Source organism: Oryza sativa, chromosome 2 (assembly GCF_034140825.1).
Source record: "Oryza sativa Japonica Group chromosome 2, ASM3414082v1".
In the NCBI taxonomy this organism is placed as follows: Eukaryota; Viridiplantae; Streptophyta; class Magnoliopsida; order Poales; family Poaceae; genus Oryza; species Oryza sativa.
Window position 1 is genome coordinate 32,512,403 of NC_089036.1, and position 12,598 is coordinate 32,525,000.

Sequence of the window (12,598 nt, forward strand, 5' to 3'; positions counted from 1 at the left end):
ATTATTACTCTCTTATATTATAAGCTTTGATTTTATTCCTAAACAAATTTAAAAAGTTTATAACCAAAATTATAGAAAGGCATAATTACATTTTCAACACAATGTACTATCAGAATATATTCAATATTACATTTAGTGAAACTAATTTGGTTTGATTTTATTCCTAAACAAATTTAAAAAGTTTATAACCAAAATTATAGAAAGGCATAATTACATTTTCAACACAAAATGTACTATCACAATATATTCAACATTACATTTAGTGAAACTAATTTGGTGTTATAGATGTATATTTTTTTTTGTAAATTTGATCAAATCTAAAAAAGTTTTGAGTTTGGCTAGGAAACAAAGTGAGCACATACCAAGAAAAATAAACAGAGCAACTAAAAATATTGATTTCTGTAACTTTTCGCCGTTTGAAAGCCAAGGCTTTGATGCAAAACCACCTAGTTTAATTTAAAGTTAGTTTAAATATTCAAAATTTGGCTGCATCAGTACGAAATAAACTATTTTGGATAAGTTTGGAATGAACTGCCAATTAGAGGCGTCACCGGTTGAGCATCACCAGTTCACCACCACACGGCCTTCTGCTTACCTGAACATATCATGCCAGTATGCCACATTGCCACTGCCGTCTCAGTCAAAGTAATGCAACAAGGTAACGGCATGAAACTTGTTATAACAAAGAGACGACGAATTCAGCAAAAGTAATACGAAAATGTACGGCCCGAAACTTATTATCGTGTCCATAGACGATGGTGTAACGTTACTTGGTCAATAACATAGAACATTCCAGCGGTAGCACGCAGCAGTGTTGTGACGTTACAATTATTTCAGTACTCATGGAATTTTAGATCCATCCGGAATTACATGATGCGTTTACTGGGCGCTAAGAACCTCAATCTCGAACACCAGCACTGAGTTTGGTCGAATTCCCCAGGCCGGAAACCCACTAGCTCCATACGCATAATCCGGGGTGCACTGCAACAAGAACAATCAGAATGCCAGGTGCCAGAAAGCAAAGCAAATATAACAATAGTATGATATACAGACGGATTCTCAGGAAATAGGTACAGCTTGACATTTTGCAAAGGTAAAAAAGCCCTTTAGTTCAAGCTCATTTGAACACTTCGGCATTTAAGCACTTCAAAGCAACAGGAAATTTTACAGTAGATGCCGAATAAATCAGCAAAGGATTTATCGCGCTAAAACAAACTTGCAGACACATAGACGCTAAAACAAACCAGAAACAAACTTGCAGACATTAATTTAGACACGTGTGAAACCCAAGCGCTGCATACCTGAATACGAGCAACTTCACCCACTTGCATGGTCATAACTCCCTCGTCCCATCCTATAAGCAAGAGAGTAGTGTTATACCTCAATCGAAAGAGTCAACTTGATTTGTCAATGCTTGGGATGTGATATGACTTTGATTGGTTCTTGGAAATGTATGGTGAACTTCTAAAATAATAGTACAAGTTTATACAGCAACAGAAATACAGTATTGCAGTTCGAATATGCCTTACACCAGTTTATATAGCAACCAGAATAAATCAAGGATACATGAGAGTGTGTCATCATAACGAGAAGACACAACTGGCAAGTTATGATCAAACTAAATGCAACATAAACAGTGAAGGCAAACAGTGCACCTTTCTAGCTATATCATAAATCTGATTAGATAATCTCAACTGTACAATTGAAAAAAAATCACAAACAGCAGTGATCTCATGTTCTTATTCATCATTAGTCAATGCGAGGAACTACTTTCGTGAAATAAAATGAAATTGGCAATCGGGATAACTAGATGATTAATCCCTTGATGAGATAACAACTTTTTTTTTGTTTCCACCATGTAACCACAGAATCTAGGAACATATGCACCGATTACCAACTGGCAGAATCATTGTGTATGAATTGAATAGTTATTTGAGATGAGATTACCTTTGATCACCGAACCCTGGCCTATATTGAAACTGAATGGCTCCTGGCCTGCGTCCTTTGTGCTGAGAGAAACAAAGGACACAACATCAGATGAAATTTCTATCTTGTCTGAATATTTTTGGGGGAAAATAACTTTATCCAAAATTACCTCCAAGAATTTTGATTTGTGAGGTCTAACGATAAATTTTCTACCCATAAACAACAAATACACAGCATTGGCTGAACCAACGCCACGCGACGCGCCATCCAAGTTACAACAGAACAAGAAAAGAAAAAGGATAGTTTTTGTACCTCCAAAACTTCTTAGCGAGATCATTATCTTTCCCTGCAGAAAAGAAAGCAGCATGGCAAGGAAACCAAGTTAGGCTTAACTACTCCAAAACAGAAACTCAGAAATCTATCCACAAACCGGACAGAGGTAAACTAGCAGCTGCGATTTGAATCTAAACCATCTATCCAAAAGACAATCCTGGCATCAAACATGAGATCCAACAAGAAATGGATCTGGGAACGAACCACCTTGTTCTTACCGCTCAGGTTGATTCAGCTAAGCACACGCACGGATCCAAGAAAAGAAAAAGCATGAAAGGAAATGTTCTGGGGGAGATAGGGAGGGAGGAAAGCGGCGAACCGAAGCCGGTGCAGTGGACGGTGACCTTCTGGCCCTTGACGGGCTTGGGACCGGTGCCGGCTTTCAGGATCGTCTTCTCGAAGCCCATCCTCTCTTCTTCTTCTTCTTCCTCTCCGCTTGCCTCTCCTCCCTTCTTCTCGATTGGACTCTCCTCGGCGGCGGCGCTCTGTGCTAGTATGATCAGTGGTGGATTGGTGGTGCCGTGCGGCTCGCCCTTATAGAGCGCTAGTAGATTCCTTTTTTATTACACCACCAATCCACTACTTTTTTTTATTACACGACTTTCTGGTGGTGTAATTGTTCCGGCGTCTCCTGGGCCGTTGGATGGAGAGACGATCTTTTCAGTCCTACGGTCCAGCTTCAATGGTTTTCTTCTTTTTTTTCGCAATAAAATTGCATCCGACCTCTACGTATATAGGTTGCGCACAACCATAAAAACATGGGAAACCGCTCAAAAAATAAAAACATGGGAAAGAAACTGGAATAACATAAACATAACGGTAAACATAACGGAAAATACTATGCGTACGATATTTTGTTACATTCCTATAACGATCTCGAAAAATATATTTTGTGTCGTCCTATGAAAAACCTATTAAAAGAACCATACAATATTAGTCGTGAGGCTACAAATGCCGTATTAAGCTGCTGACCGGCCATTGACTAAGGGGGTGATGGGTTGGTTGTCTCACTTTACCATACCACACTTTAGTCATATCACGATTATTTAGTCATGTGATTGTTTCACTTCACAATTATGCACACTTTCTTACTCTTAAGACCTACCCGCACTTTCAAATTTGTAACTAAACATATCACACATGCGGGCGAGAAATTTGTAATATTGGGACTGCAAACACGAGAGCTTCGCTGTTTTGACACTCCGAGTGGATGACAAATGGGTCCATCTGTGTCTATAAAATGTGAGCCTAGTGTTATTATAGCAAAGGTTAATGTTTGCAATGTCATAATTGTAAATCCCCCCTGCGGGCTATAACCAACTATTTCTTAGACATATTACTTGTCTAACCTTAGTTATGTCAAAGTTAGGTATCAACCAAACAACCCATAATCTTCCTAATAACAACATATGATGCCTCTCATGTAATCTCTCTTGCTTGATCGTCATAACAAAAGAAGAAATGATAATTGCTTATGAGAAAACAAAATGTGTGTTATAGAATACTCTCTCCATCCCATAATATAACAATTTAGTACTATATAATATAGTGATGTATCCGATTCGTAGTACTATGATGTATCCTATCCAGTAATAGATGGCAATATTAATAAATGATGTGCTTAACCTAAGAAAGAAGTAACAAGGCTTGAATATGGGATTTTTAACCTCGCTAAAAAAATCTTGTTCAAAACACACTAGCACGTCCAACACCAATATATCGTTATGGTGGTAGAACAAGTATCAACACCAATATATTGGTTTGGATCGCTAGTTTTTCTTTGAATTTTTTCTCTAAAATTAACTGCACCATGGTACAATACAAATATACAATGATCAATGCATGATTAATAACTTCTATTGTGTAAACGCAGACGCTCATAATACAAACACATTAAAAAAACTTTTATTGTAGATGTACGCTTATAATGCAAACACATTAAAAACACTTTTATTGTACTCTTTTCATACTATGAATCTAAACTAGGATATATCTTATACAATCAAAATTTCTTATATTATTAGACGAGGGAGTATATGCTAATCTAACGATTTATAATATTGCTGATTTTCCCGAGCTGTTACAACTCCACCAGACCAGATACTGTCGCAAACCATCCATCCCCAGTCCCCCACTGTGCCCCCGACCGGACCGCTCGCTTCCCACCGGACCGTTCCGAAGCCACCCAACCTAGCGCGGTACCGCCCCCATAAACACGGGGACACACCCGGCGCGCCGCCGCTCATCGCCATCCACCCGCACCCTCCCAATTCTTCCCACGAAAACCTCCCAAATTCCGTAGCCGATCTCTCCCCCCCACCGGCGGCCGCCGCCGATGGAGACCTAACGCCGGATCGATCTCTCCCACCGGCCCGAGGCGGGTGAGGCAGGGCGCGTCGCCTCCATGGAGACCGAGCGGATCCGTCACCTCCTCCTCCTCACGCTCCGCGCGCCGCACGCCCGCCTCGCCCTCGTGGGTGGCAACCACACCGCCGCCCGCTTCTGCACCCGCTAATCCCCCCCTCCCTCGCCGGAAGACTCATCATCCTCTTCGTCTTCGCCACCGTCTCTGTGCGGTATAGCTCTCTCTCTCGCTCGCTCGCTCAGATGCCGGACGGCTGCGTGGTGATCCGGCTCCCGGACCCGCGCGTCCTCCGCGTGATCGCGCGCTCGGTGCTCCTCGCCGTCGCGCTGCTCTCCCTGGCCTGGCTCCGCGATGCCGAGGCCCCCGCCGGGGACGCGCTCCAGGTGGGGCTCCTGCTCCGCGACCTCCGCCGCGAGGGCCTGCTCGCCCCCGGCGCGCGCGCCGTCTTCCTCGGCGCCGCCGATGGAGACTGCCACCACCACCCTCCCGCCCTCGACGGCGACGACATGCGACGCATCACGCCGCGGGAGTTGCTGACGACGGGGGACCTGTCCGTCGACTTCGTGCTGGATTTCGGCTACTTCGACAAGGACGGCGACAGGGTTGGCCTCGTCGACAGGGTGCTCAAGGATGGCGGCATCTTTGCCGCCCCAATTGGCTCGGCGAGCGAGTTCCGCTTGCCGCCGAACTACCGCGTGGTTTACATCCGTCGGTTCACCGAGACTTTCGTCGGGATCAAGAAGATTGCCCGCGTCGGCGGCGACAATGGGATTGCCGGCGCCAGAACAGGGATGGCAGCGACGACTCCTGCTCTGAAGGAAGGAGTTCTTGCGTTTTCTGCTCAAACAGCTGACACTGCCCTCGCTGAACTCAAGAACTTCAGGAGGAAGCTCTTACTGCCTCACATCACTGGAGCATCAGCGGCTCACGCGCATCAAGCGTGGCTAAAATTGCGTCATCGTCCAGTGATTGCAGTTGATTTCCCAGCAATGTGGAATGTGAATAAGCTGCAGCCAGCACATCCTCTCGTCCTTCAGGATAAGGCTGTTCATGGAGCGCAACAGCAGCAGCTCAACAGGAGCGTGAGACTGAACCCATCTACAGGATATTGAAACGAAGCCTGAATTGGAACAGGGAAAAAGCTCAACTGAAGAAGAGCATTCTTGTCCATTGCAAATCCAGGGGGGTGATGCTCTCTGCCTGCCAAAAGAAATGGTTGGTTTGCTTTTTTCTGAAGTTCTTTATTTAAGTTGTCTGTCGTGCGTGATGATTGAGTTTGATGGTGTGCTACTGCTTACCAGTATGTGTGTATGCTTCGTTCGATAGTCTCCAATTTGTTGTTTTGTATTCAGTGGTGACTGGTGATCTACTGATCTCCAATTGCACTACTGTATGGTATCCGTTTGGAATGAGCATTGTTCGTCTTGATCACCTATCCTTGTTATCACGCTTGTGCTTCAGCATGTGCATCTCTGAATAATGCAATCGTAGCAGTTCGGCATCTGGTTATAAGATGCAGTACTGACTACTGAGAAGTCAGAACTGCTGTTTTTTACTCTTGCATATTCAATTCTTTGCAAATTTCCACGCGTATAAGATTATGATATGAAACAAGGCTGGAAATTGGAATAGTTTACTTTGGACATCTCAAGGAACATAAAAGTATGACAGGATTCATACAAAAGGGAACTCACTTCTGCCAAGTTTGTGATGTTTAGCACAGAACAAATACAAGAATATACAAAACAATGTGCTACATGGCACATTTATTTCTACAATTGAACAATCAATACATATTTCCTTGCTCAAATGCACGCGACAACTATCATCCGTAAATACCACCATGTGACAAAAAGATGCACAACAAACTAGTCTCCAAATGTGAAATATGCAGTACCATTACGGATGATAGCGCAGTAGCAACCTCAGAGGCTTGACTTAAAGTGCAGCAAAGAATACTGATCGAAGATGGCTCAAGTGCCTTTGATTACAACAACTGGACAGACCACATTGTTGATGCAGTAGTTGCTCACACTTCCTAAGAACATTCTGTAGAACAAAACCAACTCAGAATTTCAATCAGAAACCAAAACAAGACGATTCATATTTGATATAGAAAAAAAAGGGGAATAAATAAGCTGACAATCAAACAAAATCAAGCAAGAAGTACTTAAAAATCTTCATGACCTAGATACATGAACACTAGATCAACTGCACTCCATAAAATAGGAGTCAGTTGCGCCGAGCATTTGAAGATTGTATGGGTATAGGTATGGCGAGCAGGCCAGCCCCCCTTGGATTTTAGGTTCTTAACTACCGAAGTGAAGAAAAGCTGGATCAAGAAAAGGAGGGGCACTACTAGCCCTCTGCCCCATGCATCTAACCAATGTCTGCCTTAGTGTACTCTTAGAGCATCGCCAAGAGACTAGCCAGATGGCTCTCCAAGTTAAAATTTGGCTAAGTTGGGCAAAAAATCTACTCCAACAGACTAGTCAAATGGCTCTCCAAGCCATCCGGCTGGCTAAATTCCCCACCTCACTAGCCAAAGTTGGCAAGCCATCCGGTGTGGGTTCCACCCGTCTCCTCTCTCTCCCCCTTTCCCCATCCCGTCCGTCCGCCACTCCCTCCCTACCTGCCGCGAAATCTGCCCAGCTACTGTCGTCCATGGTCGCCGCCGCCGAATTTCCGTCCTACGTCTCCGTGCCGCCGTCCGACCTGCACCGCCACCTCGGCAAGCTGCTCACCAGTGGGGACGGCACGGACGTCACTCTCGAGGCCGGCGGCGAGACGTACAAGGCGCACAGGTCCGTGCTCGCCGCCCGCTCGTCCGTGCTCAAGGCGGAGCTCCTCGGCCCGATGGCGCAGCCGCGGAGCACCGCCGCCGCCACGCCAACGCGCATCAACGACATCGAGGCGCCGGTGTTCAGGGCGATGCTGCACTTCATATACACCGACCACCTGAGCTCGACCATGGCGACCGACGGCTTCGAGCATCTCACCACAAGCTGCCCTGCCATTCTCAAGGAGCTCATGTCCAAGCTTGTTGTTCACTGAACACTGAATATTCAGCAGAAGCATATTAAGTAGGATGGTGTCAATTCAGAGCTAGTGTGTGATTCTACTCTGGAGTGTCAAATAGCTAGACCTATGTATAATTATCGTCATCTGGTTCGATCTGGTGCTAATCCCGTGTATAATTATTATCTGTCATCTAGGCTAGTTTAGATGGTGTGATGCATCATGCTCCTCCTCTCTATGTTTGTTTTGGTTTGTGGTTGTATCCAGCATGGACAGAGCAGTATCGGTCAAATGTATGGTGATAGCCTGCAACTGTCCTCGGCTCCGCCTCCTCCTCAACCGGGCACCCGTCGTCGGCACCGCTGCCCGCCATCCACCGTGCTGCCGCCACATGGGGGGCTTGGCGCCGTCCGGAGCACGACGCCGCTTCTGCCAGGGCCGCCGACGCTGGGGAGACGGCTCCCGGTGTGCCTCCACCGCTGACGACTTCACGGAGCCCGGCGACCCCGAGGCACGCCATGGTCATCCTCACAGCGCCACCGTCGTCGTCCTCACAGCGCCGCCGTCATCGTCCTCCTAGTGTCGCCCGTCCTAGCGCCGCCGTCATCGCCTTCCCTCGCCGTCGCCGTCGACTCGCACGGGAGAAAGAGGAAGAAGGGGGAGAGGAGGAAGAAGCAGTGATTGACATGTAGGGACCCTGTGTCATAGACTGAAAATAGAGGGGTAGATGGAGAGGCCGTTGGAGTAAATAACTAGTTTGGCTAGCCAAATCAGATGAAAAGTTGGCTATATGGGTGTTTGGAGAGTTCGATTTGGAGAGGTCGTTGGAGATGCTCTTATGGCCATCATCTACTTAGGCTGCAGAAGTAGGGTTGGCTACTGTGAGAAACTTCCATGTCGAAGCATAACCAAGTCCAAACTAGTAGCAAAATTAAATGACCCAATGCAAGCTAATGGTTCCACTCCCTGCTCACTGAATGCTTCACTTGTGTTGTCAGTATTCACTTTTATGAAAAAAAATGCTGGTGCCACTTGACAAACAACGAGATTGCTTAGCTGTCTTACAGGGTTTGTGTCAGGTTCCAGAAATCATCTCTTGATTAGGCTAGGAATAAGAATAGGAGTATCAAATAAGCAAGACACATAGAACGATTCGCAAATACTACAGAATGTTTTATTTTTCCAGTTTCAAAGCTCAGATTTGCACATAAATCTTGCGTTAAAAGCTTATAAACAGGTCAAGAACTGAACTTGGAGTTGGAGCAAAACAAGTGAACAGATAACTATTATAAAATTACTGTTGCCCAAAAAACCAACTTTCCCAACAGGCCCCTGCCTGATGATGGCAATATGGTTTCAGTAACTAGAATTTCCCAGATAGCTTATCCCCCCCCCCCGGCCCCCCTAACCATTGTGTCATGTGCATCTTCCAATGGCCTGAAAATTCCCTGATGTGTAGCCTAGCCCCACCAGCAGTACTGAATACTGATTCCCCATATATTGCAGAATGTGATACAATTTACTATGGAATTGCCCTCTCAAAAAAAAAAACTACGGAATTGCAGGTCTGTTCCCTATTAAGTGGACAGAATCAAACCACGCCAAGTTAGCTAACCAGTGCAGAGAGAGTGCTTATTATCCATTACCTCTTGAGGGGGCCAAAAGCACGGCACCCCATGACGAGCAGATCGGCCTTGAGATTTGCCGTCACCTCGCAGATCTTCTCCTTAGGATCCCCAACGACCACATCCGTCTTCACCTCCACCTGCAAGAAGATCATCCCAATCATCAAACGAGAAGGCTAGAAATCAAAATCGTCGAGCAATTGTCAGCACAAATGTGGTTCCCCTTACATTCTTCTCGGAGCAAATCTTGAGCGCGTGATCCAGGATAGCCTGCGTGATCCGCCGCTGGTGCGCCTCGATCGCCTGCGTGAACGCCGGCACCTCCACCTCGCCTGATCAGCCGCGCGTCACATTCAGGAAGCCATCAAACCCAGCTCGACCAAACAAATTTCGCAAGAACCACAGCTCACAGCCACAGGACCAAGTGTCCGTCCTGATTTCCGCGAAGACGAGTGCGAGAGATTGCTTACTCGGGCCGCCGAAGGGGATGGGTCCGGGGTTGAGCCCGGCGGCGATGCTCGGCGGCGGCTGGACGTGGAGCACGACGAGCGCGCCGTCGGGGCGGAGGCGGAGGTTGTCGAGCGCCCACCGCAGCGCGTTCATGCTCTCCTCGCTCCCGTCCACCGCCACCACCACGCTGGCCAGGTTGCCGGTCGCCATGGCGAGCTCCCTCAGCTCCGGCCCGAGCTCGCCTCCTCGCGCAGTCAGGGGTCGCGGAGGCGCGGCGATGGTTGCGTCGCGTGCTTGCTTCTTCTCCTCTCGTGCTCAGCTCGATCAAACGAGATGACTACGCAGCCTTCCGCTGAGCTGTGCAAGTGACTCCTTGACTCTCTCTCTCTTGTCATGTCACATGGCCGTCTGATGCGCTTTGGGTTGGGAAGCTTGGATCCGTCGGATCAACGGATCGAGAGATCGCACGGCTCAGATGACCTGCTCCAGTCGCTTACCACCGGGCTGCTTTCTTCAAGCATGAACCGCGCTGATCAACTGACTGGTTGTCTATTAAGGTGTGTTTTAGGGATAGGAGATTGATAAAATTGGGAAGATACGTAAAACGAGGTAAGCCATTAGCGAATGATTAATTGAGTATAAACTAATATAAATTTCAAAAATGGATTAATATGATTTTTTAAAACAACTTTCCTATAGAAAAATTTTGCAAAAAACGCATCGTTTAGTAATTTGGGAAGCGTGTGCTCAGAAAACAATGTACTTTCTAACTCAATGTATCTAGAACGAATGCAGCCTAAGTGGAGTACTCCCTCCGTCCCAAAATAAGTGTAGTTTTGCACTATTCACGTTCGACGTTTGACCGTTCGTCTTATTTAAAATTTTTTTATGATTAGTATTTTTATTGCTATTAGATGATAAAATATGAATAGTATTTTATGTGTGACTAAATATTTTTCAAATTTTTCACAAATTTTTTAAATAAGACGGACGGTCAAACGTTGGGCACGGATATCCACGGCTGCACTTATTTTGGGACGGAGGTAGTAGTAATTTGGTTGGGTGGAAGTAGTATTACTGATATGACAGCAGCGCTGAGATTACTGCAAGGTAGGAAGAGCAAGTTTAATAGCATAGTCGACTACTAACTCCAAATCATCTATAACCAATGTAATAGTAAACTCATACAATAATTGCTTACTATACTATTAATATGTGGTTCCACATGTCATACACACATTACGTCTTGAAGTCTGTGCTGCAATTGGCTATAGATCTATAGCCCGTTGCTCTTCTATTCCTTCTTCTATCTTCTTAAAATATATTTATAGCTGTCTTATAGCCTACTATTGTACCTGCTCTAAGAGCAAGTATAATAGTAGACTGTAAGTCGGCTAAATGCTGAGGTGAAGAAGAGAAGAGAGGAGAAGCGAGCTGTAAACTTATAGCTGGTTTGGACACAAGAACTAAAAAATTAAAAAATTATGTGAGATAGACAAGTGGGTCCTGTATTAATTGTAAATAGCTAACTATTATATGTGTGGGTAAAAAAAAAGCTATAAACTACTTTATAATTAATAAGTTGGCTGTATTATTATCCTTGCTGTAACAGCGTTGCACATGAAGTGATGGTGCAGTGATTCAGTGCAGGTGGATGTGGTTTGACCCGCCATTGATCCATCGGTTATTCGGTTGTTCCTCCCGGCACGACAGGGTTCACAGTTGTTAAACCCCGGAAAAGTCTTCGTCGCATTACAGCCTGCTCTGAATCTCCATCTTGTAAATTACTTCCTTCGTAAAAAGAAAAAAAATATATTCCTAGCATCTCAAAATAAAATTAGTGGATATGTAGAAGAACTAAAATATCCTTAATCATGAAAAAAATTAGTAAGAGTAATATGTATAGGTAAAGAATATTATAGGGATAAAACTTCTCATTTTACGTGCTGAGGGTAGGGGTGGACAAAAAGCTTGGGCTCGTGAGCTCGGCTCAGGCTTGGCTCGGGCTCGCATAGCTCGGCTCGGCTCGAAAGCCAAACGAGTCGAGCCTAAGCCTCCTTCCTAACTCGTTTCCGAAACGAGCCAAGCCCGAGCTGGCTCACGAGCCGCTCGTGAGCTCGCTTGGCTCACTGCAATAGGGTCATATGCAAAAATTTTGCACCTTTTCTAACTATTTATTTGTTAAAAATGATAACTTTAATTGTCATATTATATATTTATGTGTTGTGATGACATATTAAAGAAAAATTATCACATTATTACACATTCTATGTGGTAAAATGTTGTTCGATTTCTCTTAGATTTGCTTGAGATTTACTCGATGCCAGGCTCGCGAGCCAGCTCAGCCCATAAACGAGCCGAGCCGAGCTTCCCTTGCACCAAGCTTTCACGAGCTAAGCCAGGCTCAGCTCGGCTCGTTTCCACCCCTAGCTGAGGATAGGTAGGATGGTAGAAGTTAGTTTTTGTGGGATAAAATTTAAACTCTAGAAATTGAGTTTTTTTACGATGGAGGGATTAAACGCTGTTTTAAAGCGTTCGTTTCTCATGAAAAGGGTGGATGAAATTTTGGATACTCGTGGCACGCTTTTCAATATGCTAAACGGTGCGTTTCGTGCGAAAACTTTTTATATAAAAGTTGTTCTAAAATATATGATTAATCCATTTTTCAAGTTTGTAATAATTAAAACTCAATTAATTACACGTTATTACCACCTGGTTTTACGTGAAACACTTAATTTTTATCTTCATCTCCATCTTCAGAAGATTCAAATACCAACTGAATTTCTTGCAAGGTCAATAACCAGACATGATTCTGACAAGGAACGGTGTTTCGGCAGGCTCGTAGCCTCCTGCCAGCATGAACGGATGAACCGAACTTCTT

The 12,598-nt window shown here is 45.1% G+C and overlaps 4 protein-coding genes across 4 annotated transcripts; 2 read left to right on the top strand and 2 right to left on the bottom strand.

Annotated features, from left to right (window-relative positions):
• Positions 1–708: 708 nt before the first annotated feature.
• On the bottom strand, positions 709–2,766 carry LOC4330800 (peptidyl-prolyl cis-trans isomerase FKBP12). Its single transcript, XM_015769882.2, has 5 exons — positions 2,579–2,766; positions 2,239–2,272; positions 1,948–2,009; positions 1,302–1,354; positions 709–981 (listed from the first exon to the last, which is right to left on the bottom strand). The coding sequence occupies exons 1-5, from the start codon at positions 2,664–2,666 to the stop codon at positions 880–882; spliced, it is 339 nt and encodes a 112-aa protein (XP_015625368.1). The 5' UTR covers positions 2,667–2,766; the 3' UTR covers positions 709–879.
• A 1,733-nt stretch (positions 2,767–4,499) lies between these two features.
• On the top strand, positions 4,500–6,057 carry LOC4330801 (uncharacterized). Its single transcript, XM_015769883.3, has one exon. It carries the CDS (start codon positions 4,867–4,869, stop codon positions 5,734–5,736), a length of 870 nt encoding a protein of 289 aa, XP_015625369.1. The 5' UTR covers positions 4,500–4,866; the 3' UTR covers positions 5,737–6,057.
• Positions 6,058–6,276: 219 nt separating this feature from the next.
• Positions 6,277–10,080, bottom strand: LOC4330802 (universal stress protein PHOS34). Its single transcript, XM_015769885.3, has 4 exons — positions 9,738–10,080; positions 9,496–9,599; positions 9,289–9,407; positions 6,277–6,673 (listed from the first exon to the last, which is right to left on the bottom strand). Exons 1-4 carry the CDS (start codon positions 9,925–9,927, stop codon positions 6,598–6,600), a joined length of 489 nt encoding a protein of 162 aa, XP_015625371.1. The 5' UTR covers positions 9,928–10,080; the 3' UTR covers positions 6,277–6,597.
• LOC4330803 (BTB/POZ and MATH domain-containing protein 2) lies at positions 7,175–7,954 on the top strand. Its single transcript, XM_015769884.3, has one exon. The coding sequence runs from the start codon at positions 7,289–7,291 to the stop codon at positions 7,676–7,678; it is 390 nt and encodes a 129-aa protein (XP_015625370.2). The 5' UTR covers positions 7,175–7,288; the 3' UTR covers positions 7,679–7,954.
• Positions 10,081–12,598: the final 2,518 nt, after the last annotated feature.